This window comes from Mustela nigripes, chromosome 1, assembly GCF_022355385.1.
Source record: "Mustela nigripes isolate SB6536 chromosome 1, MUSNIG.SB6536, whole genome shotgun sequence".
NCBI lineage: Eukaryota > Metazoa > Chordata > Mammalia > Carnivora > Mustelidae > Mustela > Mustela nigripes.
Window position 1 is genome coordinate 76,069,886 of NC_081557.1, and position 21,901 is coordinate 76,091,786.

The 21,901-nt window shown below is 52.5% G+C and overlaps 1 protein-coding gene across 5 annotated transcripts in view; it reads left to right on the top strand.

Annotated features, from left to right (window-relative positions):
* B3GAT1 (beta-1,3-glucuronyltransferase 1) overlaps positions 1-19,852 on the top strand; it is a 30,099-nt gene extending 10,247 nt beyond the window's left edge. The window contains exons 2-7 of one of the 5 annotated variants that reach the window (XM_059413361.1): positions 10,336-10,448; positions 10,597-10,743; positions 14,025-14,533; positions 15,236-15,532; positions 16,299-16,399; positions 17,634-19,852. In XM_059413361.1, the coding sequence (XP_059269344.1) occupies positions 10,632-10,743; positions 14,025-14,533; positions 15,236-15,532; positions 16,299-16,385 (1,005 nt within the window). In that variant the 5' untranslated portion in view covers positions 10,336-10,448; positions 10,597-10,631 and the 3' untranslated portion in view covers positions 16,386-16,399; positions 17,634-19,852. Of the gene's footprint in view, positions 1-10,335; positions 10,449-10,596; positions 10,744-12,362; positions 12,568-14,024; positions 14,534-15,235; positions 15,533-16,298; positions 16,400-17,633 lie in introns of those variants that run through there. The other 4 variants (XM_059413328.1, XM_059413336.1, XM_059413352.1 and 1 more) reach the window with 4 other exon arrangements.
* Positions 19,853-21,901: the final 2,049 nt, after the last annotated feature.

The following is a 21,901-nucleotide window of genomic DNA, read 5'->3' on the forward strand; positions in this document are numbered from 1 at the left end:
CAGTCCTCCACTCCTACTCCCCTCACTCCCTCTCAGCCAACCAGGTGTTTGTGGTGTCTTGACCCCATGGGTGTGTGCCACATTGAGGCAAGACCCCACCTTGTGTCCCAAACTGCCCCATACCTTTCACAGAGCAAGTGTTGCAGCAGCTGAGCTGAAAGGCTGAAGAGGATTTTGCTATAAACGTGGGATTCAAGGCAGGACTACTGTATCCTCGTGTGGCCTTGACCTGTGCTAGGGTAACACACATTGCCAGTTCTGCTCCCCTGTCTCCAAGGGGGTGAGGCGAGGCCAGGGCTGGCAGAGGATATGGGGAGGTGTTCCCAGCAACAGTGAGAACCCCAGTGCTCCCAGAGCTTATAATGCAGAGGGTGGAAGAGCCGTTCTGGATTTGCTCACAGCACAAACCAAGTGTGTTGATCCTTTGCAGGGGTAAAGACCGATTTTGGGAGTAGGCAGAGGGGAGAAGGACTCTGTACACAAGGTTCATTCCCATGACTGGGTGACAGTGGGCTCCAGTTAGGGGACCGTTACCCAGTGTGCCCAGGCCAGTCCCTGAGCGTGCCTATTGTTGATGCACTGACTCATCATCACAGTCTGAAAGGTCCTGGTTTGGTAGTAAAATATATGGCCCCCACCTATTCTGATGGACAGGGCCAAGGGGCAGGACTGAAGCACAGATGCCCAGCATGGGCTCAAAGACCAGGAGGATGAGCCCTAGTTTCCACCCAGCCCAGCACAGAGGTGGGAGAGTGTCCCCCAGAGGCAGCCTGCAGGGAGCTTGGACCAGGAGAGAGAAGAGCAGAGAAGAGGGCTACTGCATCCCAGGGAGCAGGTCTCAGGCAGGAGTGAGGCTGGGCTGCTGTCAGACTGGACCCAGGATGCCCGGACATTCAACTCCTCTGTGCCTCAATTTCTTCATCTGCAAAGCATCCATAAAGCTTTGGAATTACAAGGATTTATTGATTAAATGAGATGACCAATGTGAAATCATTTGGGAAGTTGCAAATCAGTACTGAGTTGTGTTCCAGGTAGTTTCTAGGGAACTGGGGCTGCCCCTACCCACAGCCCCACAGAGAAAGGGAATTGGCCTGTCTATATCTGTGTTCTGAGATCTGAGGCCATTGGAGACCAAGGGCCCATGAGGTAATCCTTCAGTTGAGCAGAGACCCAATCATGGGATTCTCCAACAGGGCTTAGAAGCAATAACCAAACCCAGCCGAGGGTGTGCTCGCATGTGCCCATGAACACACGTGCACTCATTAAGATGGGGTGCTGGCTGTGAGCGCCGAACTGTGTGCACCTGTGTGTGAAGTGAGCTGCTGCCCTGTGAAATCACTCTGAAGGGGGCTTCAGAGTTTGCTGGCACAGCCTTGATGACTTATTCAAATGGGAGACTCAGCCTGGCTATTCTCCTTAGTGAAATGACAAATTTTCCACAGCCAGGAGGATGTGGAGCAGGAGGCCTCAGTCACCTTCCCCAGTCATGTAGCGTAGAGACGGTGGTGAGTAAGAGGAAGAGGGCCCCAAACACTGAACTGGTACTCAGACTTCCACAAGGCAAGGACCTGTGTAGGACCCTCTCCTACCATATGGGATGATGGCAGAGGTTCTAGCAAGAGGGACAGCAGGGGTCAGAGGCCAAGGTGAAGAAGCATGGTTGCAGACGGAAGGAAATAGGGGGATGCTAGTTTGTGAGGGCCAGGCCTGGCTTGCTCTCAGGACACCTTGACTCTAAATCAAGATCTCTGTCCCTGGGGCTGGCCCAGATGCTGGTCCTAGGAAAGAGCAGTTACCATCTAAATGAACCAAGCAGTTTTACCTGCTTCCAGAGCTTTCCCAAGTTTGCTGCAGGGAGAGGAGAAGGCTCTGGATGGTAGAAGTCAGAGACTGCCCTGGGTAGGAGATAGATAGGAAACAGAAGAGTTTCTGTTTCTGTTTTTGTTTCAGTTAGACTGGGCCACACGGTAAAGAGCCTTGAATGCCAAGCTAAGTAAGTTGCAGTTAGCAGGAAAGACAAAAAGTTTTGAGTGTGAGCAAGTCAGTAAGGGGGGAGGGCCCAGGCAGTGAGCTGGAATCTGAAGAAAGATCACAGTAGGTGGCTAGGGGAGCAAAGATATGATCTGGACCTGCATCAGAGGGATGTGCCCCAAGGCCTAGGGGCAGGCCAGGCCAAAGGTGCTAAGCCCCAGCTGATGCAAAGAGGGGGAGGGATCTAGGGCATTCCTGGGACTGGCTGAAGATGAATGGCAGAAGGAAGGGATGGGGAGCTACTCTAGGAGGAAAGATGATAGTCGAATTTTAGTCATGTATTTGAGGTCACAGTGGACTATGCCAGACAATAAAACAGACAACAGTTCCACACTGGAGATGAGGAGCCTGAGGCTGGAGAAATCAAAGGTACTTTTTAATGGCCCCATACTGTAGAAGGCCAAGGTCAGCCCTTGAGACAGGGAGATGTCCCTTCTGCCTAGCCCCCACCTGTCCTCACTGTCTCCTCCTTTGGGGGTGATACAGGGCTTTCAGGGCCTGTGGTTTCCACCCTGCCTTCCAGCTGCCAGAAGTTCAGCTGGAGGGAGTTGGAGGGAAGCAAGGCCAAGCAGACCCATCTCGGGCCCTTTCCAGGGCTACAAGGTTGGCAGTTGTAACTGCTTCTCTTATTGGCACCAAACCTGTGTCAGATAGTTTATACAGATTTTGCCTCATCACCCTAAAAACCCTAGTGAGGGAAATACTGTTTTTATTCCTGTTTTATAGTTGGAAAAACCAAGACCCAGAGAGGTCACCTTGTCTAAGTCACACAGGAGGAGGAAGGACTCTAGAATTGTGCCCAGGGCTCTCGGGCTCCGGGCATAGGCTCCCACTGCTTCAATATCCATCTGTGTGCCAATTTGCTGGGCAGAGGAGAGCAAAGGAAGATGGAAGGGAGGCAACAGAAGACTGTGACTGTGGTTAGACCCTGCTGTCCCCTCAGCAGCCATGGGGGCCAGACAGGAGCTGAAGGTCAGATGGGGATCTGACCTCCTTGTTTTGATAGACAGACTCTGAGGTGTCCCCTGATGACTCCTGACTCCTGTTGTTCTTGCCTTTGGATAACCTCCTCCCCTTTTGTTGTGTATGACACCTGTGACCAGCCTCTCGCAGGAGAACGTGGCAGCAGTGGAGGCCTATCCCTCCCATAAGTGTGTAGGACTCTGTCTTGTTAGTTCAGTGGCTCTAGATCCTCCCCTTGCTGGCTCAATGGAGCAAGTGGCTGTTTTGGAGAAACCTGTATGGCAAGAAACTGGGAGCAGTCTCTAGGAGCCGAGGGCAGCCTCTAGGAGCAGGAAGAGTGACACTCGTTCCCATGCCTGAAAGGTAGAGGACTCTGCCAACAGCCTGTGCTTGGAAGTAGGTTCCTCCCAGGTGAGCCCTCCAGAGAATAATGCAGCCCAGCCAGCACAGTGCAGGCTTGGCGGCTCCTGGGCTGTGTGTGCCTGGGCTCCTGAGTCACAGAAACTGAAGAGAGTAGATGAGGGTCACTTTAAGCGGCTGAGTGTATGATAACTAGTTAGATAGCGGAAGAAAATGAAGGCACTCAGGAGCAGTGACCTTCCTTTCAAAAAGTTGGCATGGCTGCCGGCATGGGCCTGGGATGAATATGGAAAGAGAACAAGCAAGGAAGGCAAAGGAGGTGAGGGCGTTGGCACTTTGCAGGCCCAGAGCCCTCTCCTGGCCCCAAGGCCCCAGCCAAATGCCGTGCCAGAAACTGGGCTGCACGGCACTTTGCAGGGACTGCTTCCCTGTCCCATAAACTCCAGAGCTAGGCATGATCCCCCGGCTCTCCCCCAGCCTGCAGGCAAGGGCCGAGCAGCTATGTGCTGCTGTTTGCCAGACTGGGACTCTCCACTGTCCTGCGGGTGACCAGGACATCCCTGCTGACCGTCTTGCCCACCCAGCCCTCCGCTTTTAGCCCTCACATCCTGCCGTAGGCTAGCTCTGAACGGGGGTGCCCCATGGGCCTTGGGCCACTGCCCAACTCTCCACAACCCTCCATCAGGCCTGTGTCCTTCAACAGGCTGTCTCCCAGGCCACTGTGCACTCCCTGCTGTCCCCACTCTTGAGGGAACAAGCTGGTCATCTGTGTGCTTGGGCCCCAGCCTCTGCAGGCCACAACTGAAAGTAGCAACCAATGTCCCCACAAAATAAAGCATTTTTTTTTTCTCTAAGGGCCTCCTGCCTGGAGGAGGCTCTGGGATGTGTAACGCCTCCCTGCCTGAAGCCCACAAGCTACACAATTCAAGGAACTTCAGTGAAACCCGCTGGGGACCATCTCTTATTATGCAATGAACCAGAATGGACTTGGCTTTGCAAAGTACCACGCGAAACCAAACCCCAATTTTTATTTCTTACTGAATTCAAAGGCTATTTCAGAAAAACCAAAAAGAAAAACAAAGGAGTTACCTAAAAGAAACAAACCATAAGTTGCATTTTCTGACACTGCTGGGCTGGAAGAAAACAAAGCGTATGCTTTATGCCAAGCCTGAAATGAATGAACTCTTCTTTCTGCCCAAGCGCTTGGATTGGTTTTCCTAGCTAGAAAGGGACAAGATGGGGGAAGATATGGAATCCATGCCTTCCTTCCTTTCAGAAGTACCCGGGAGCGAAAGCCAGCAGTGGCTGGGCCCCAAGGCAGGACACAGACCTCCCCAGGGCCTGGATCTTCCTCTCCTCAGTGATGCACCATGAAGGCAGGATGAGGGAGCTCCTCCTGGGGCCCTGGGCCTGACCACCAGGACAGCAGGCCAGTGGTGGGCCCCAGCAAGCTCAGGAAGCCGTCCCTGGGGCCGAAGTGCCGGGTGGAGAAGGCAGGAGGCAAGCACCAGGTCTGAAGTGAGGCGAGCTGCATGGACCTGGAGGGGCACGCTGATTCAGAGTCCAAAGGCCTGAGCGGGAGCTCTGCTAGCAGCCGACTCAGCCCTGGGCCAGTCACATAGCCCATCTAAGCCTCCGTTCCCTTGAAGATAAAATAGGGATACAGTTTTCCTGCCTTCCTCACAGGGCTGTTGGGAAGATCAAAGGAAGATGAATCCTGTTGGCCCAGCATTAGGCTGTTACAGGGAAGGCTTACAGTCCCAACCAGGTGTCCCACAGGACCTCACTTCACGTTTTCTGAGGTCATGGGGACAAGAGAGGAAGAAGAGGAGCAGGAAGCCTGCTCACTGCAGCTCCTTGGACACTCCCCCGATGAGTGTCCAATGCCTGTGTGCTGCCCCTTCCCCAGCAGGAGCTGGTGGCTGGAAGCCAGGGCCAGGTTGGGGGATGGAGAGTGGGGGTAGCCGGGACCGGGTCGTGGGGCAGAAGACTGGGGCTGGGTTAATGAAGTATGGATTGACTGGCCCAGGTGCTGATTAGCTCTGGCATTGGGCTTTTCCTGAGCAGTGGCAGCAGAATCAATACTAATCCCTTGATCCCATTAGGGGCTCCTGCGGGTCTCAGGGACAAAGTCTGTGCCTCTCTTTGAGAGGCGCGCTGTCTGGGGCTAAAGGGTAATGCTAGATAGAGCCTTGACCAGCATCCCTCCCACTATCTTCTTTTAAAATTTCCCATCTCTCTGCCTCCTGTAGCCACATCCCTGTTCCCATGCTCAAAGGTCTGGTGCCTTCCCTAGTCACTCTGGCTGCCCTAGCTCTCTCCGCCCACCCACCCCCTCCTTCTGGGTCCAGACCAGTCAGGCTGGCTGTGCTTCTGTGTGGGGAGGCCTCAGCATCTGCCTCTCAGCCCCAGTGTCTCAGGCTCCCAGATGACAGAGGACAGCTTTTTCCCCTCACACATGCAGCAGAAGCTCTCTTAACAAGCCTTTCCTCGACTGACTGCGCACGTAACTGATGTTCTCCACCCCATCTGTAAAGCACAGGAATGGCTGCCTGTGGAAGCATGGTGCTGGACCTCCCCTCTGGCAGCTTGTACCAGCTGAGCCGCATGCTTACGGAGAGGCCATAATGATTGCTCCCAGCCTGTTTACAATGGTCATGCTTGCTGTCACCATCATAGGATATTATAGGAACCACATATTGCAAAGAAATAAATGTGTTGTCTCTATGAAAACTAAGTTGAATGCTCTCAAAAGACTGCATAAGATGACTCCAGGGGGAAAGTTCTCCAAATTAGGTGAAGATGTGTGTCATAAAAAATGTCATAAAAAAAATCTTAGAGGGTACAGCACTTGAATTGCTCACCAGGTATCCTTCAGGGCCTGGACCACTTCAAAGACATCAGCACTGGAGGGCACAGGCAGTGCGTGGTGGTGAGGAAGATGTCAGAAAGGCAACATGGAACTCACCTCAGCTGTCTCCTGGCTCCTAGGAAAGGCTAAGGCCCTGTGTCAAAACAAGCTAGCCAGTGCTGAGTGGTTTGGATTTGGGGAAAGTAACCACATACAGGGCAGTCCTGGGAAAACATCACCTATTGAGCTCTTGGCACTTTAAAAGTTACTTAAGTTGAAACATATATCATATGTGCGTATTTTGAAGGACTCTTCACTTTAATGTATTCCTTTGACTAGCCAATTACTGTTCCCAGTCTTATTGGGTGACATGGCTTTAACATCCTCCAGAGACAAGTGACTTGGATTGTTTCTGAGCTTGTTTGTAACTAAACTCCATCAGACACGCGCACACACACACACACGTGCGCACACATGCACTCTGCAACATGAGTACTCATCACACGTCACCCTGAGTGTTGTTAAGGGAGCCTCAAAGACACCTGTGTAAAGTCCCTACCTCCCTCTCTCTGGGCTGGGAGATCCTGGAAGGAAGCCCCTACCTCCCTCCCCCATGCTGCTGCTTTGCTTTGCCGATAGAACCTGACGCAGTGCCTGCCCACTACAGATGCTGAGTTAATATTTGTTGAATGTAATTAAATAACGCTCCTCTTCAGGGACTAGGGGCATTGATGTGGTTTTCGTTTGAACACCTGTAGGCTCAGGAGGAAGCCTTTCTATCCACTTGGAATCATTCAGCCTTGAAGCCAACCTGGCCTCCAGCTCTGCCTCCCCAGGCCCAGCATCTCCTGCTCCGCCTGACTGTCTCTGTCCCATTCTTGGGCACTTCCTTCAGGATCCCAGATGGCCCCTGGTTCTCATACACAGACCATGACACCCTTAACCCCAGAGACAACTTCTTATAAATAGGTCTTCCCAGACATGGACACTCTCCGTAGCTATTAAATCATGACTATGTTCCATACAAAGTTGTTAGTTTGGCTTCCTGCCTTGAATGCCCACCTGGCCCCACTTTTCCCACATAAGGCATTTCTTCTTTGTCACAGAGGCCTAACGGTCTCAACCTCAGGTTGAAGCTGGTCACGGACAGGGGTGACCAGGGTCAGATGGAGAGTCACGGCCCCAGCAAGGCCCCTGCAGTTTCCCATCAGCCACCCCTCACAGCCTCCACTCAACGCTTCCTCAGGCAACCCACTCTTCCTGACCTTGCCTCCTCCCCTCTGCTGGCCTCTGGGTGTGGCCAAGCACCTGTTCCATCTTTGTGTTGATTCTCGTGCCCTAGCCAGTGAGGGCCCAGAGGAATTCCGAGGTCTGAGCCTGCACCCACGGGCAAGCTACTGCCCTCCCCCCAAGGCACAAGCAGAAGAGCAGGCTGTGGCGAGGTGGTCATCCCTGCACTGCCATCTCCCACCCAAGCCCAGGTCTGGGGTAGGAGTAGGTGCAACTCCCAGGACCCTCCCCTGCCCCAGGTCCCACTTTCCACAAACCTGCCCCCTGCTGGCCAGCCAACTTTCTCCAAGGCTGAGGGCTCTGTGCGGCTTAATAACTGCCTGGTAATGAGCTCCACGATTTTGCTACTATGCTTATAATAGCCTCCATTAAAGTTATGGGGTTTTCAAGCCATAATGGCTTCCAGAGTAATTAATGCACAACTGGGTTTATTGCTAAGTTTATTTTTAGAGCTTTTCTCCCTCATTCCCTCCTCCCTTTCCTTTCATAAATGTTTTGACCAAAAAGACTAGATGGGATCAAAATTATCTCCAGAGCCCCCTTACACCCTTGCCTACATCCTAACCCCAGAACCCGCTTCCTGCTCCCACCTCCAGGGAAATTCTTGGACCCCACGGTGGAGGCAGCTTTTGCAAAGAAGGTTGGCTCTGAAGCAGCTCTAGGCCAGGGTCTTTGTGTAGACCTGTGCTCACCCTGCACCTGAGCCGGCTTTGAGGCTCTGGGACCTGGAACCTCTCTTCCTATAGTCCCACTGACAGCGTGGGGGCAAAGGATCAGCACTTAGGTCTGGCTTTACCATGACCTGATTACAGCCTTGGACAAGCACTGATCTTCTCTGGCCTCAATGACTTCCTTGTGAAATGGGGTTACAACGGTAGCTGTGGTCAGAGGTGCCATGAGGATTGAGTGTAATGTGTTGAGTGTCATTTCTGAACATCACCAAGTGCTGCCTAACAGCTTGTTATTACGAACGACAGCCCAAGCAGACAAGCTTGGGGAGGTTGAGCAAGTGCCAGAGGTAGGAGGCTTGGGGTAAGGGGCTCCCCAGAGGGGGAAAATTTAAAAGCAGGCAAGTGCAGGCACTGAGCAGGCTGAATTTGCATGCAGTAGATTGGCCCAGAGCTTGCCTCTCTGGTGCTTTCTCCACCCTGGACTTAACCCTCCCCAAGATGAAGGACATTTGGAAAAGCTTCTTTTTTAATCACTAAGAATCCGAAGGAACTCTCCCAACCAGGCCTCCTAGGAGCTCCCCTGTCCTCCATCAAATGTGGCCTGAGATCACCCAGCCAAACTGAGGCCTTGACTCAGCTCTTTGTAGCCTTGTCCGTGGCCTTGGAGTTGGGGGCGCAGGCTGGGGGTGGCAAGAGGTCACCCCACTTCGTCCTACTGAGCACACAAGAACCAGATAAGCCTCCTGGGGTAGGACATTGGGTTCTGTCACCTGATGGGGGCCATGAAAGAGGAGTTTTAGAATTATTCTCCCTGCTCTGTGTCCACATCGTTTGTCCCTGCCTGTAACGTTTCAGCCTGGGGGACTTTCCATTTCCCTGAGGAAGGTAGGGCCACCTGTTTACCACCTGCCTCCAAGGAAATGGTGGAGGGAGAGCAGGTCTCTCGTAGGTAGGTGGCTGGCGGGGACGTGCTGGCTGAAACAGCGGTGCTCTTCACTGGAAGACATACTTCTTCCACAAGGTGACAAACCTATTTGGAGAGAGGACCAGACAAGGAGAGGAAAACACACTGTTTCCCAAGCTGGGTGGGTGGGGGTCGGACAGAGGTTCTCCTTGACCTTGGCTCTTGACACTGCCAGAGGGGGAGAACATGTGCTACTGGGGCTGGACTAGGCAGCTGCCATTTCCAAGGCATATCACTGCCCAGGGCTGGGCGCTAGAGGCAGTAGGCATGCCAGAACCAGCCAAGGGCTGCCTGCATCCTGCATCTTGCACAGGGCTCAGCACAGAAGGAGAAAGGAAAGCAGAGAATAGGGTGTGACAGTCTCCACAGTGGTCACGAGGGCTCTGTGCCTACTGTCCTTGTCACACAAGACAAGGCCCAGAGAAGGATGCTGCTGACAGACACTCACTCTGCAGAACTGAGGCTACCGGGCTCATCCTACTTACAGAAAGGGAATCTCTCCTGGAACCCCGTTGTTTGCATTGTAAGTGCTGTCTCCTCAGCATATGGCAGCCTCAACAGGGACCCTCTTCACCTTGCTGATATCCAAGCCATGTGAAATTCACAAAAATTCCCAACGTGATGTTGACAAAGGGAAGGCACTTGCTGCGTTTCCTTCTGGGGCCTCTCCCCAAAAACATCTTTTGTTGGCCCTCACCCCAAAGTTGACCCCTTTATCTAGGCTATGAAAGAAACCATCTGGACACATGTGGACATCAGAGTAGCTAACAGGTCTTGAGTTACTCACTCAAGGTACCAGACGCCATTCTGTGGCCTTTGTGGGTATGAACTGATTTAATTCTCAAAACCTTGTGAAATAGGTAGTGATCATACCCCGTTTCACAGATGAGAAAACAGAGAGGCGCAGAGAGCACCCATAACTTGGTAAAGAGCATATGGCTTATTGGTGGCAGAGTTGGGATTTAAAACAAGGCACGTGTGTCTCAAGGTCATGCCCGTAACTTCTGTGCCCTGCTGAATCATGTAACTGGGCACCACCATGTCCCCATGCCTGGGGGGGACAGAAGTTCATTTCATTCAGGCAGGCAAGCTGGGGCAGTCCTCAGGGAGATGGCAATCCACACTCCACTGGGAAGACCCCAATGCTGTGAGCCCCACAGCAAGGCCCCAGGTCTCTGGCCATCCTGTTCTGCTCTCTCTTGCAGGTGTCCACTTCACAGGGTTCCTGATCGTGCCCTTGGACAGCCACCCCTTCTCAGTCTCTGGTCTGGCCAGACTCCGCAAACCTGCTTCCGCAATGGGTGGGTTGTGAGTGCTGGTAAGACCTGCTAGCCAACATTCGGCTTCTCTGCTCTCCCTGTGCCTGGCCTGCCCGGCCCATTCCTATTCTTTTCTCCCCTGTGCTCACCACTGTCTGCTGCCGTCGCCCCTGGGGCCACCCTTCTCCTGACCTTGCCACCACTCAGGTAACGAGGAGCTGTGGGCCCAGTCAGCCTTGGAGATGCCGAAAAGACGGGACATCCTTGCGATTGTCCTCATCGTACTGCCCTGGACACTACTTGTCACCGTGTGGCACCAGAGCACCATCGCGCCTCTGCTCACCACGCACAAGGGTGAGCCCCCCCAACCTCTGGCCCCAAGTCCCAGCCAGGCTTCTGTTTTAAGAATGACCACAACCAACAACGATGGAGCTCATGGTTTCATTTATTAGGCAGCTGGGAGGTCAATGACCTTACCTTTAGGGATGTCTTGGTCCCTTTGGGAATATGAAGAATATCCCCACACATATGTATGCCCAGAAACACACACACATGCACAGAGACATGTACAGAGACACACATGCAGAGACCCCACACACAACTCTGCATCCAGTCTCAGGACGTGTAAGAATTGGTTGCTCTCAGCTGTGGGTAGCGAAGGATGAATGGACAGGATTTCTGGCCTGTGTTTTAAAACTCTTCAGGGAGAGCATAATGTTTGGTTCTTTTTCCTGCTTAGGCAACTCTGACCTACCCAGTCCTACCTAGTGAAAATAGGCCTGGTTAGAGAAAAAGTCCCACAAAGCACTCGTGAATGAACAGGCTGGAACGAGGTTCTCCTGGCTCTGAGTCCAGAGACTTCCCACCAGGCTGCCTTTCCTTCTCATACTGGGCTCCCTGTGCCTGGCCCCTTCGAAGTGCCCTTCATCTAGCCTGTCCCCTCATTCCTTGGTCTCTCATCTCACACTCTTCTACCCTCCAGTGTACTCCATGCACACACAGCCTCAATCCTCTAAGGCAGCAGTTATCCTATTGAAACGTACATCACATTACAGGATAAAATAAAAAAGCACCCAGGCCCATCCCAAAGAGCCATTGGATCCAGGGTAGGGCCTGCAGATCTAACATGGAGCTCATAAGCCCAAGTGATTTGGATGCCGTCAGTAGTCAAAAATCCTAGTCACAAGCCAGGCTGCTTCACAGGTATGCAGTGGGTCCTGCTCAGCCCCAGCAGTTCCTGAAGCTTCCATGAGGAAGACTTTCCAGGCTGAAGATCAAGGAATTCTCACTGCCCAATGCTGAGCACTTAGAGCCTCTCCTGACATTTATCCTCCACCATCTATCTTTGGTGCTCTTCATTTTGGAATTGTTATCCCACAACCACATCATTCCAGAAGGGTGAAAGCTACCATATGCAAAGTGACATAATATCATGTGGATTCCATTCTTGGCAGAGCTCTAGGGTCAGAGGTGTCCGAATGTTTTGCTAAGCACCGATGCTGCTGCCTGGGGTTGTGGAGCTGGCATTCTGTCTCCTGAGTATACCAAGAGGGGCTGAACGAAAGCCTCTGAAATCATGTCAGGGTGGCTGGGAGGCCTTTGTGACTCAGACATTGCAGAAGCCCTGAAGACAGCACAAAGGGCTAAGATCACACTGTGGCCAGGTCAGAAGGCATAGAGAACCTTCCCAGGGCCCAGACCCACCTGTTTGGGAGGACTTAAATGGAAGAAAAAGTGGGTAAGATGGCTTTGAATCTTTCTTCCCATGCCTCAGTTTCACTGACTGCAGAATAAATAAACCCTTATATATCTTGATCAGAATCCCCAACACCCATCTCTCTTACCTCAACTTTGTTGTTTTCCCAGTTTGACCCCAAAACCCTTCCAAAATGTCGACTTTGATCAACAGAGGCTGAGCCATTCTCCTGACATGTGCGTTCACACCCTTGGGGGCATGGTGTCTCCTGCCCCAGTTGCAGGTTCCATCACTGTATGTCTTATTGTACTGTTGACCTGTGTGAACTCCCTAAGAGCCAGAGCTGGTACCACCTCCCAGAGCCCAGCGGCACACCTCATACAAGCACCATACACACCCCATCTGCTGACAGTGATGGGAAGAGGAGAGGTGACAATGGCTGACTCCCAGCATCCTCTCTAGGACCATACCTCTACCCCATGGTGAGAATGCTTCTTTCATCCCTTCTCTGGCTGCGTGAAGCCATGCAGACACAGGGCTGGCAACTGTTCTCGCTCTACACACGAGGAAAGAGAACATGCCTAGCAGTGTTCTGAGTCTTTTACGTATATTGACTTAGTCCTAGAGTAACTCAGTAAAGTCAATGCTATTATTAGCTCCATACTACAGTTGCTAACATTGAGGCATCAGAAGCTGAGGAATCTCCCCAAGGGCAGTAGTTAATGATAGAACTGAACAGAGTCTGAGCCCAGGCATTCAGATTCCGAAGTATGTCCTTTGACTTTTACCACCTCCTGCTGAGATGCTGTGAGAGCAGTGAGGGCCACACAGTTGTTCAAACAAAAAGACTTAACTTGTAGAGGAGGGGCTCATTAAAAGCAAGAATACCAATGGCCCTGATTTCCCCTCTTGATAGAACTACTAGCATCAGTAATGAGGAAAATGTCCAGGATCTAGAAAAATGTTGGTTTAGAGCTGCCCCAGCCAGAACAGGTTGCCTTCAGGAAGGAATGGGTTCCCCGTGGCTGTGAGTGTTTCACCAGAGGCCAGGGCTCTGCAAGGTTCCACACACTGTCCCTCGTGGTGTCTCGGGGAGTAACGCTTATACGCTAGAAGGATGTTAGCACAGCTGGGGTCAGTGGTACAGCTAATCTTCCAGACGGTTGAATGAGTCCAGAATGTACAGATAGGGAGATTGACATGGAAGCAGCAGAAGAGCTAAACCTAGGTTTCCACTCTGTCTTTTGGTGTAGGCCAAAATTTAAGAACATCTAAAAGTACAAACAATGAGTTCAGGATTCACAATTATCCTGACAACCATAGGCATAACCCTGGAAGGAAATGTGATACTTAAGGATGAAATTCTACACCAGGTTTCATAAGACCAGGAAGGGGGTGGCCCCACTTAAGTAGAAATTTGTGAAAAATGGGGCTGAGCCAAAGTCAGGCTCATCGAGTCCACAGTGTGATGTGGCTAGAAAAATCCTAAGGCTGGGCTGGGCCTCTGTGGCAGCTACACCAGTGCAGGGGGCAAGCGCAGGCAGCTCTGGCCAGATGGGGAGGGCAAAGCACTAGAGTGGGCAGCATCCCGACACTGTGTCATATAAAACCCAAAACATTTCAGAAGTGGGAAGGCAGTCTTGGAATTTGGCCAGCCACGCTCAAATAGCTACAGAGCTGTCAAATGTGAGAAGGAGGAAGAGGTTATTTCTGTGCCCTTTCAGGAGTCAGAACTAGGAAAATGCCCGAGAGAATTCCAAGGATGCAGCTTTCTCTCTTAGCTTAAAAGCTAGAGCCCCAGGCAGGTTTCGGATGACAATCCTGCAGGAGTGGAGGAGAGGTTTGTCTTAGCGGGACGGGTGGCCTCCTGCCCAGTACCTGAGGCCAGAGCCAGGCCTGCGCGGTCCGTCCCCACACCGTGTGTCTCCCAACCCCACAGATGACGGCAGTGACCCCCGGCGCGACGCGCCCCCGGGTGCTGACCCCCGGGAATACTGCATGTCGGACCGTGACATCGTGGAGGTAGTGCGCACGGAGTACGTGTATACACGGCCCCCGCCGTGGTCGGACACACTGCCCACCATCCACGTGGTGACGCCCACCTACAGCCGCCCGGTGCAGAAGGCTGAGCTGACGCGCATGGCCAACACGCTGCTGCACGTGCCCAACCTGCACTGGCTGGTGGTGGAGGACGCGCCGCGCCGGACCCCGCTAACCGCACGCCTGCTGCGCGACACCGGCCTCAACTACACGCATCTGCACGTGGAGACGCCCCGCAACTACAAGCTGCGCGGCGACGCCCGCGACCCGCGCATCCCGCGGGGTACCATGCAGCGCAACCTGGCCCTGCGCTGGCTGCGTGAGACTTTCCCGCGCAACTCCAGCCAGCCGGGCGTGGTGTACTTCGCCGACGACGACAACACCTACAGTCTGGAGCTCTTTGAGGAGGTGTGGGACGGGGCAGAAGGCGGGGAAGTGGTGGGGAGGATGCCGGCTCAGGGCCTCTGGTGTGGGGCCCCGGGACTCTTCCTGAGGGGCCCTTTGGAATGGGTACATAGAGAAAACTTGGGGTTTGGCCGGGTTGGGGGTGGGGGCGGGGGGAGGATGCGGGTGCCAGTGCCAATTGGGGTCCGTGTAGACTGCGGGTAACCAGGGAAGAGATGAAGAAAACTCGCAAGTCTCATTTGTCACCACTAGTTAAAGGGAAGAAAGTTGGTGGTGGTGAAGTTCTTAGACCAAAGTCTTGGCCTTAGAAGCATTGTCTCAGTAAAGGCCTCGAGTGGGGTCATTCTATGTGGAACAGCTTGTCCTTGGTGTTTGTGAGTCATAAGTCTGGGGCAGGGGAAGGAGTCATTCTAGACTCTAAATTGGAAAGATGGAGGTTTTGCAGGAGAGGAAGCTGGACTGCAAGTCTTGCAGAGAAGAAGCATGTCAGCTGGGTGAGAGGTCAGGCCTTGTTTGCAGTGAGGCAGGTTTCCCTATAGGTGCCCCCCGTGGAGAATGCATCTGGAGACAGGGCTGGGCTGGATCCCCTGGTACGGCTTCAGATGGCCTGTCTGCATAGAGTTAATCGAGTTCCCCTTCTCTGGGGACAGGTTCCATTCCCCATCAGCAGTGCCACCTGCCCTGACTCTGGATCCCCTCTTGTAGATGCGCAGCACCAGGAGGGTGTCTGTGTGGCCCGTTGCCTTCGTTGGTGGCCTTCGGTACGAGGCCCCACGGGTCAACGGGGCAGGGAAGGTGGTCGGCTGGAAGACAGTGTTCGACCCACACCGACCATTTGCAATAGACATGGCTGGATTTGCCATCAACCTGAGGCTCATTCTACAGCGTAGCCAGGCCTACTTCAAGCTGCGTGGTGTGAAAGGAGGCTACCAAGAAAGCAGCCTCCTCCGAGAACTTGTTACCCTCAATGACCTGGAGCCCAAGGCAGCCAACTGCACCAAGGTAAACCCTCCCAGAACTGACACCTATAATGCAAGCTTTTTCCAGCCCATCCAAACCCTCCTTTAGATCAGAGGGAAGGAAATAAAGACCTCAAAACAGCCCCGCAAAGGACCAGCCTAGAGCCATGCCTTCCTAGAACACCCTCCTAGGAAGGTAGTTTATCCCACCCAAGGCTGTCACACTAAAGTGAAGCAGGGAAATAGAGAGGGTCAGTGAGCAGGGCCAAGGGTTACCTTTCCCCCAAAACCTCCACACAGCAAAGCTCTGCAACCGCCCTGCCAGAAGTGTGTGCACATATGTACGAACACGTGCCTGCCTGGGTACATGCACACACATGCATGGGTGCACACACGCATGCATGCACGTGGACAGGCACACACCACTTCTGGTTTGGAATTCTCCAGCTAGGGCCTAAACTATCACTAGTTTGATCCGAATCCTCCTGAAGAAATTCTTCCCTCTCTGGAGAGACCTATGAAGAAATACAGGGGAAGACAAAAAGCAAGAGGTTTTGGAACTGATCTATTTTCTGTAGCTATACACCTTTTGTTTCCAACAGATATTTTGAATGCCTCATATGTACAAACAGCAAGAATGTGGGGGTGGGGGAGGTAGGTGGGAATAATAATAGAGAAAATCTTGATGGAACGGGGTCAGAACAGGAGGGGCAGGAAAAGTACTCGCAAAGCGTAGGAGAGAGCAGGGAGGTGGTGGGCTGAGGTCAGGGGGGCCTGCCGCATGCTGTTTCATGTCTCTGGACACACAGATCCTGGTCTGGCACACACGGACAGAGAAGCCAGTGCTGGTGAATGAGGGGAAAAAAGGCTTCACTGACCCTGCTGTGGAGATCTGAACCCCAGGATTCAGGTATGGCAGGGACGAGGGTAAACCACACACTCGATGCACATCAAGTTTGGATGCAGAATAAATCTGCAGAGGCTTTTCCTCTCGTTTTTAATTGTGGGAGGACAGGGCAGAAGGGGGCAAGAGCGGAAGGGGCCTAGCCTCAGCTTTCCTATCATGTTCACAACTGCCTGCCCACAGAAGACCGCGGAAGGGGCATGGCTAAAGTCCTCGTCCCGTTGTGCCACCTGGAAGTTCACAAGAACCAACTTCCGTCACACAGCTGGGTCCTTCTGCCACCAGCTCCTTGGAAGGCCTCACCTTCTAGACATGGCCTCATGACAGCCTTCTGTCATTACTGCTATTATCTTGGCCACAGCTCCAGTCCCGTTGCAGGGTGGTGCTATGTAGACTCTTTCTCCGAGGCTCTGTCTTCCCCTGTGGTCTTCAGCCATGCTTCTGTGACAGGGACCCCTCGCTCCCTGCCTCCACCTCATCAAGCACATCCATGTGTTTCCTAGTAGTAACCGTGTCGTGCTGAGCTGAAAGCAGGGACCCTAGAGCCTAGTTCAGCCTCTAGGCCTACCACTTTTCACCCTTTGACTTAACTTACTTTCTCTCAGTCTGTTTTTTGATCTGTAAAATGGGTTTTGGGGGGCACCAGAAACAATCTTTGGTACCCAAGAAGTCATATAGGTATTGCTATTTTTATTTGATTCTTTAAAACTTTCTATGGAAGTAGATCACAGGATCTATCTATATTTTAGAGGTTAAGAAACAGTGTTCAGAAAAGCTATATGAAGTGAATTGTGCCAGCTGATTGTCCAAGTCAGGAAGTTTCTGTGGGCTTTTCTATGTCATTACAGAGGTGAGAGCTCAGACAGCGGGATACACCTCTGTCCACTGGTCCCAGAGTTAAGCTTCAGCTTTCCTATCATGTTCACAACTGCCTTGCCCACAGGAGATCACAGGGTGTCAGTCTGCCTGCTTTGTATTCTGAACCAAAAAATCAGCTTGACCAGTGTGGCTGAAAATCCATCAGTCCAGAGCCCTGTTCCCTGCCTCCTCACCTGGTCACCAGAAGAACCCACCTGCCTCTCAATAAGGGATCCACAAAGGACTCTGAGGGTTGGGCTTTGCAGAGCTCCTGGGTGAACTCTGATGGGGGCTCAGGATTAGGAAGTTTGGCCAGAACGGCTGCCCCTCACCTGCCTCCCCACATCGAGCCTCACCCATATTCCTCCTCTCCCCTTCACAGGAGCCTCCTTCTCAGATCCTGTGCCTGGCCTTCCATCTTCTCCCCATGGCTGATGGTCCCTCCGAGGCAAACTCCTAAGGAATCACCATCATTCTACTTTCTATTCTGGGAGCTTCAGAGAGAGCCCAGCTTGATGCCAGGACAAAGGACGGAGAACCTAAAGCACAGAAATCCCAGACCTGTTGTTCTCTTCCATCTAGCATGACCAGGGGCCCAGCTGCTAGTCAAGCCATGCCAGCCAGCGAACCAGTGCCCCAGCATGCCTCCCCAGAGCTTCCTGCACTGACAGGGCCTGCGGGAGCAGACGCAATGGGCACTGAAGCCCTGGAGTGAGGCCAGGCTGGGAGAGAGGTGAAAAGACCCCGGCTGTCAAGTGCAGTGTGGCCTTCCCTGGCTCCCTGCTCCTGGGGCCCAGCATGACCGCACAGGCCATCCGGCCAGGGAATTCTGAAGACTGGAGAGCAGCCCCCTGCCCAGGCATCAGGAACACCCCCTCCCCTCCTCAGAGAGCTGCTCTCAAGTAGACATACCTCTCTGGCTTTCCTCTGGTTCTCATGTCCAGAGCATAAGTCTGTCTTTGATCCCAACTGATGACCACCCTGCATGAGGGGAACCTGAGCCTGCCATCAGGCTCCCCCATACCTCAGGCTGTGGTAGGAGTGGAGCCCCTTACTCTGGCCCCACATCCCCAAGCCTGCTCCTTCCAGTACAGTGAAGGAGGTGGGCCCTTGAGCCAGCACAGGTCATGGACTGACCTGGACTAAGACCATGCAGGTTCCTGTCTAGACACTGCCTCCCCACTGTCCACTGGGCTCCAGGGCCCCTCGCCTGGGCTGGGACTGGGGAGGTTAGGAGCCCTCTTTCTGGAGCTCTTGAGAACCACAGACCTCAGGGGCTAACGTGAGCCAGGGGTGGACAAGGTGGAAAGAAGAGGGAGGTAGGGGCAGGTAGGGGCAGCTCCTCTGGTTGGGAGGGGTGGGAGGGAGGGGTAAGGGCCTTGGGTTAACAGAAGGATTTGTGGGAAAGGGGCAGAGATCATCTGGACTCTGACGGGAAAGGAAACCTGAGCACACACTACTTTGGAAAATCATTCTATTTTAAACACATAATGGGAACGAAAACCTCCCTTGTCCCTAAGTTGAGAGCATGAGGAATAAGCCTGCTGCTTGTCCTCCTCTCTCCCCAGTTACCCACCCCCAAGAGCAAGAACAGTGTGCATGTGTTGCCCCCTGTACCAGGAGAGGCCCCTGACAGGGACAGGCCTCTTCTGATTCTCTCACTCATGCTCCTGAAAGTTGGAAGCACAATTTTCCTCCCAAGTGGAGGAAAGGGAAAGGCCTGAGCCTACTGAAGAGGTGTTTATTTTTTAATGCTAACAGCCCCCCCCACCCCCCGTTTAAACTCACAGGACCCGTCTGAGGACTGCTGAGAACCCACTCCTGGGTGGGTGGGTAGGAGTCAGTCCAGCAACCTAACATTCAAAAAATAGCCTTGGCTGCCGATTTTGAAATGGATTTAACTTCCCACAGCATTTGTGAAACCATCCAGTGGGATCCTGTCTGTGAGAACCCTGAGACACCTTGTGAGACGTTCCCCAGACTCTTACACTTTCGATGGTGGCTCTGGAATCAACCCCTCGGAGCCAAGTGGGGTGGTGCAGGAGGGAAGGGAGGAGATGTGCACAGGGCACCCACCAAACGGGTGAATTTATGCCCAGGCACGGCACTGCCTCACTCACCAAAACCAGCCCTGAATGCTCAGGTCAGCCTGGCTGGTCTTAGGCCACCTTCTTAGCCAAAAACCCAGGACTCATTTTTCAAGAAATTGATAATGAACAACAAAATGGGATATCCTCTCTCGGTTTTTGTTTTTGTTTTTTTGGCAGATGCTATTTCTGTTCTTTCCACCTAATAGCCTCTCTCTTAGCTGCATGTGTATTTATTTATAATTATAATCCTGGTGGACTGCAGCTTTCATCTTTGTTGGGAATGAGTTTTTTCCAAATCAGAGCTGGGTCCATTACAACAATTTGTTTCCCAGACCCAGTCTGTTCCTGCTCCCCACCACAAAGGAGTGAGGCTGGGGGCTCAGAGCCCCGAGAACAGAGCCTGTGGGGGAGGGCAGAGCCCATGCAGCTGCACCATCTGGTCTGTTTTAATTTAACTGTATTTAATTTGTTTCCAAAATTAAAAGTCAAACATGGTTTTTAACAGCCCTAATCTTCTGCAGCCCTGCCTTACTTTATTCTCAGAAACTGTCTTAACTATCCAACAAGTATTTATTTGGCGGGCATTATTCTAGGATCTAGTACAGAGCAGTGAAAAACCAGAGCACTTGTCTTCATGGTGCTTCCCTCCTTGGGAAACAAGACAGATGGACACTAGGCAAACTGACAGTATTTCAGATGTGATCTGGTCTAAGGAGAAGTATGAGGCCAGATGGGGGTGTCAGAGTGTAGCTGAGGAGGAGCTGATCTCCTCTCCAGGGCCATCAGAAGAGCCTCCCTGATAAGGGGACAGAGCAGAGCTGCAGTGCGCAGACAGGCACTTACCTGGGTCAGAGCTTTCTGGAAAATAGAACTTGCTCCCATGGGGAGAGTACTTAGCATGTTTGAAGATCAGCAAAAAGGCCAGTATGCCTGCAACTGACTGGCAAGGTGGGAAGGGGTAGATGGGAGGTGGGATGGACGCAGTTGATGGAGGGTGCAGAAGATGTTGGCTCTGGGAACCAGGGCAAAGCTTTTGGCTTCTCTCCCGAGTGAAAAGGTAACTGGAGCCATTGGAAGGTTTGGAGCAAAGGGCCAACATGATCTAACTGACCTGTAAAGAAATCACAGCGGGCAGGGCAGGCTAGGGGAGGCAGCCAATGCTGTGACCCAGGCAGGAGGTGATGGTGAGTCAGAAGAGCAAACCTTGCGGCACTGAGAAGTGGTCAGGTTCTGGACCTGTTTGAGGTACAGCCAGGAGAGGCAGCTGATGGTGTGGCTGTGCCATATGAAAGAGAGGAGCCAAAACTAATCTGAGACAGAGTATAGAACTGCCCATTTCCTGCTACCGGCGGAATGCAGGAGGAATCCCAGAAGAGTCATGGGAGTTTGGTGTCACATGCAGGAAAGAAGGTGAGTGGACACTGAGTGAGCCTGGAGGTAAATATCAGAGAGCATGAATGTTGAGGCTGTTTACAAACCACCAGTCAGTGAGGCCACCCACAGTGAGTGTGGACAGAAGGAAGTAAAGGCCCAAGGAGCAGACCTGGAGACCTTCAGCATTTAGAGGTAGGGGTTGTGAAGAGTCTTCTAAAGACCCTATGATGAGGCCATCCAGTAGGGAAGGCCTGGACAGACCATGAATAAATGCTGGAAGATGAGCTTTGCCAAGGGGCTCTGATAGAAGTTGCAGGGCTAGCTGACAGATAAGAAGATCAAGAACAGTAAGTTGGTGCAAAAGGAGCAATGCAGCCCTGCACAGATTTGGATAAAAGCAATTCAAGAGGATTCTTCACTTTACAAAAGGATCACAGTAAGGTTCATTTAAATACCAGTTCCCTATAACATTTTCCAAGAGAAGCCAACTTTTACATACACCTTTGTAAAATCCTGCTCAGGTGTAAGGTAAGGCACAATGACACTGCTCCCCAGTGTTGGCCGTGCCCAAGCCCTGGTCTTATCCACGTGTTAGCTTTGTGCTTTCCATTCCAAGGCAATTCAGGAATAGCAGATGAATTTGTGGCACAAGACTGGGGACTTTACCAGTGGCTATGCACCACAAATGCCCCCTTCCTTAGCCAAGCCCAAGATGCGAGCCATGGGGCTGCTGGGAACCTCATGGCCTCCTAGTCTCCAAAGGTCTTTATGGGCTCCAGGCACAGGCACCATCCCAAGGAGGTGTTGGCTTTCTAACTTTGATTACTATTGAAGATAATCCAGTGGCAGTGCAATACAGATGTGATGTGTGAGGAAAACTCACCCACTAATGGAGAGCTCTTGGCTGTCCAGCAGATTCTTACCACCTGCCCACCAGCACCAGAATGGCTTCTGGCCAATGACTTCCCCTCCCCAATGGCACTTCCAATCCACAGTGACACTTCAGGCAGAATGAAGGTCAGAAGGGAGGTGGTAAGGAACCAGGGACTGGATCATCCACTAACCGGGTAAGTCAGTGTCAAGACTCTGAGTGCCAGTTGAGATAAATAGGTGCCTGACCCTACAAGGCCTTTGCCAGTGATGAACAGGGGCACAGACAGGATCAAAAAAGTATCACCAAAAGGGG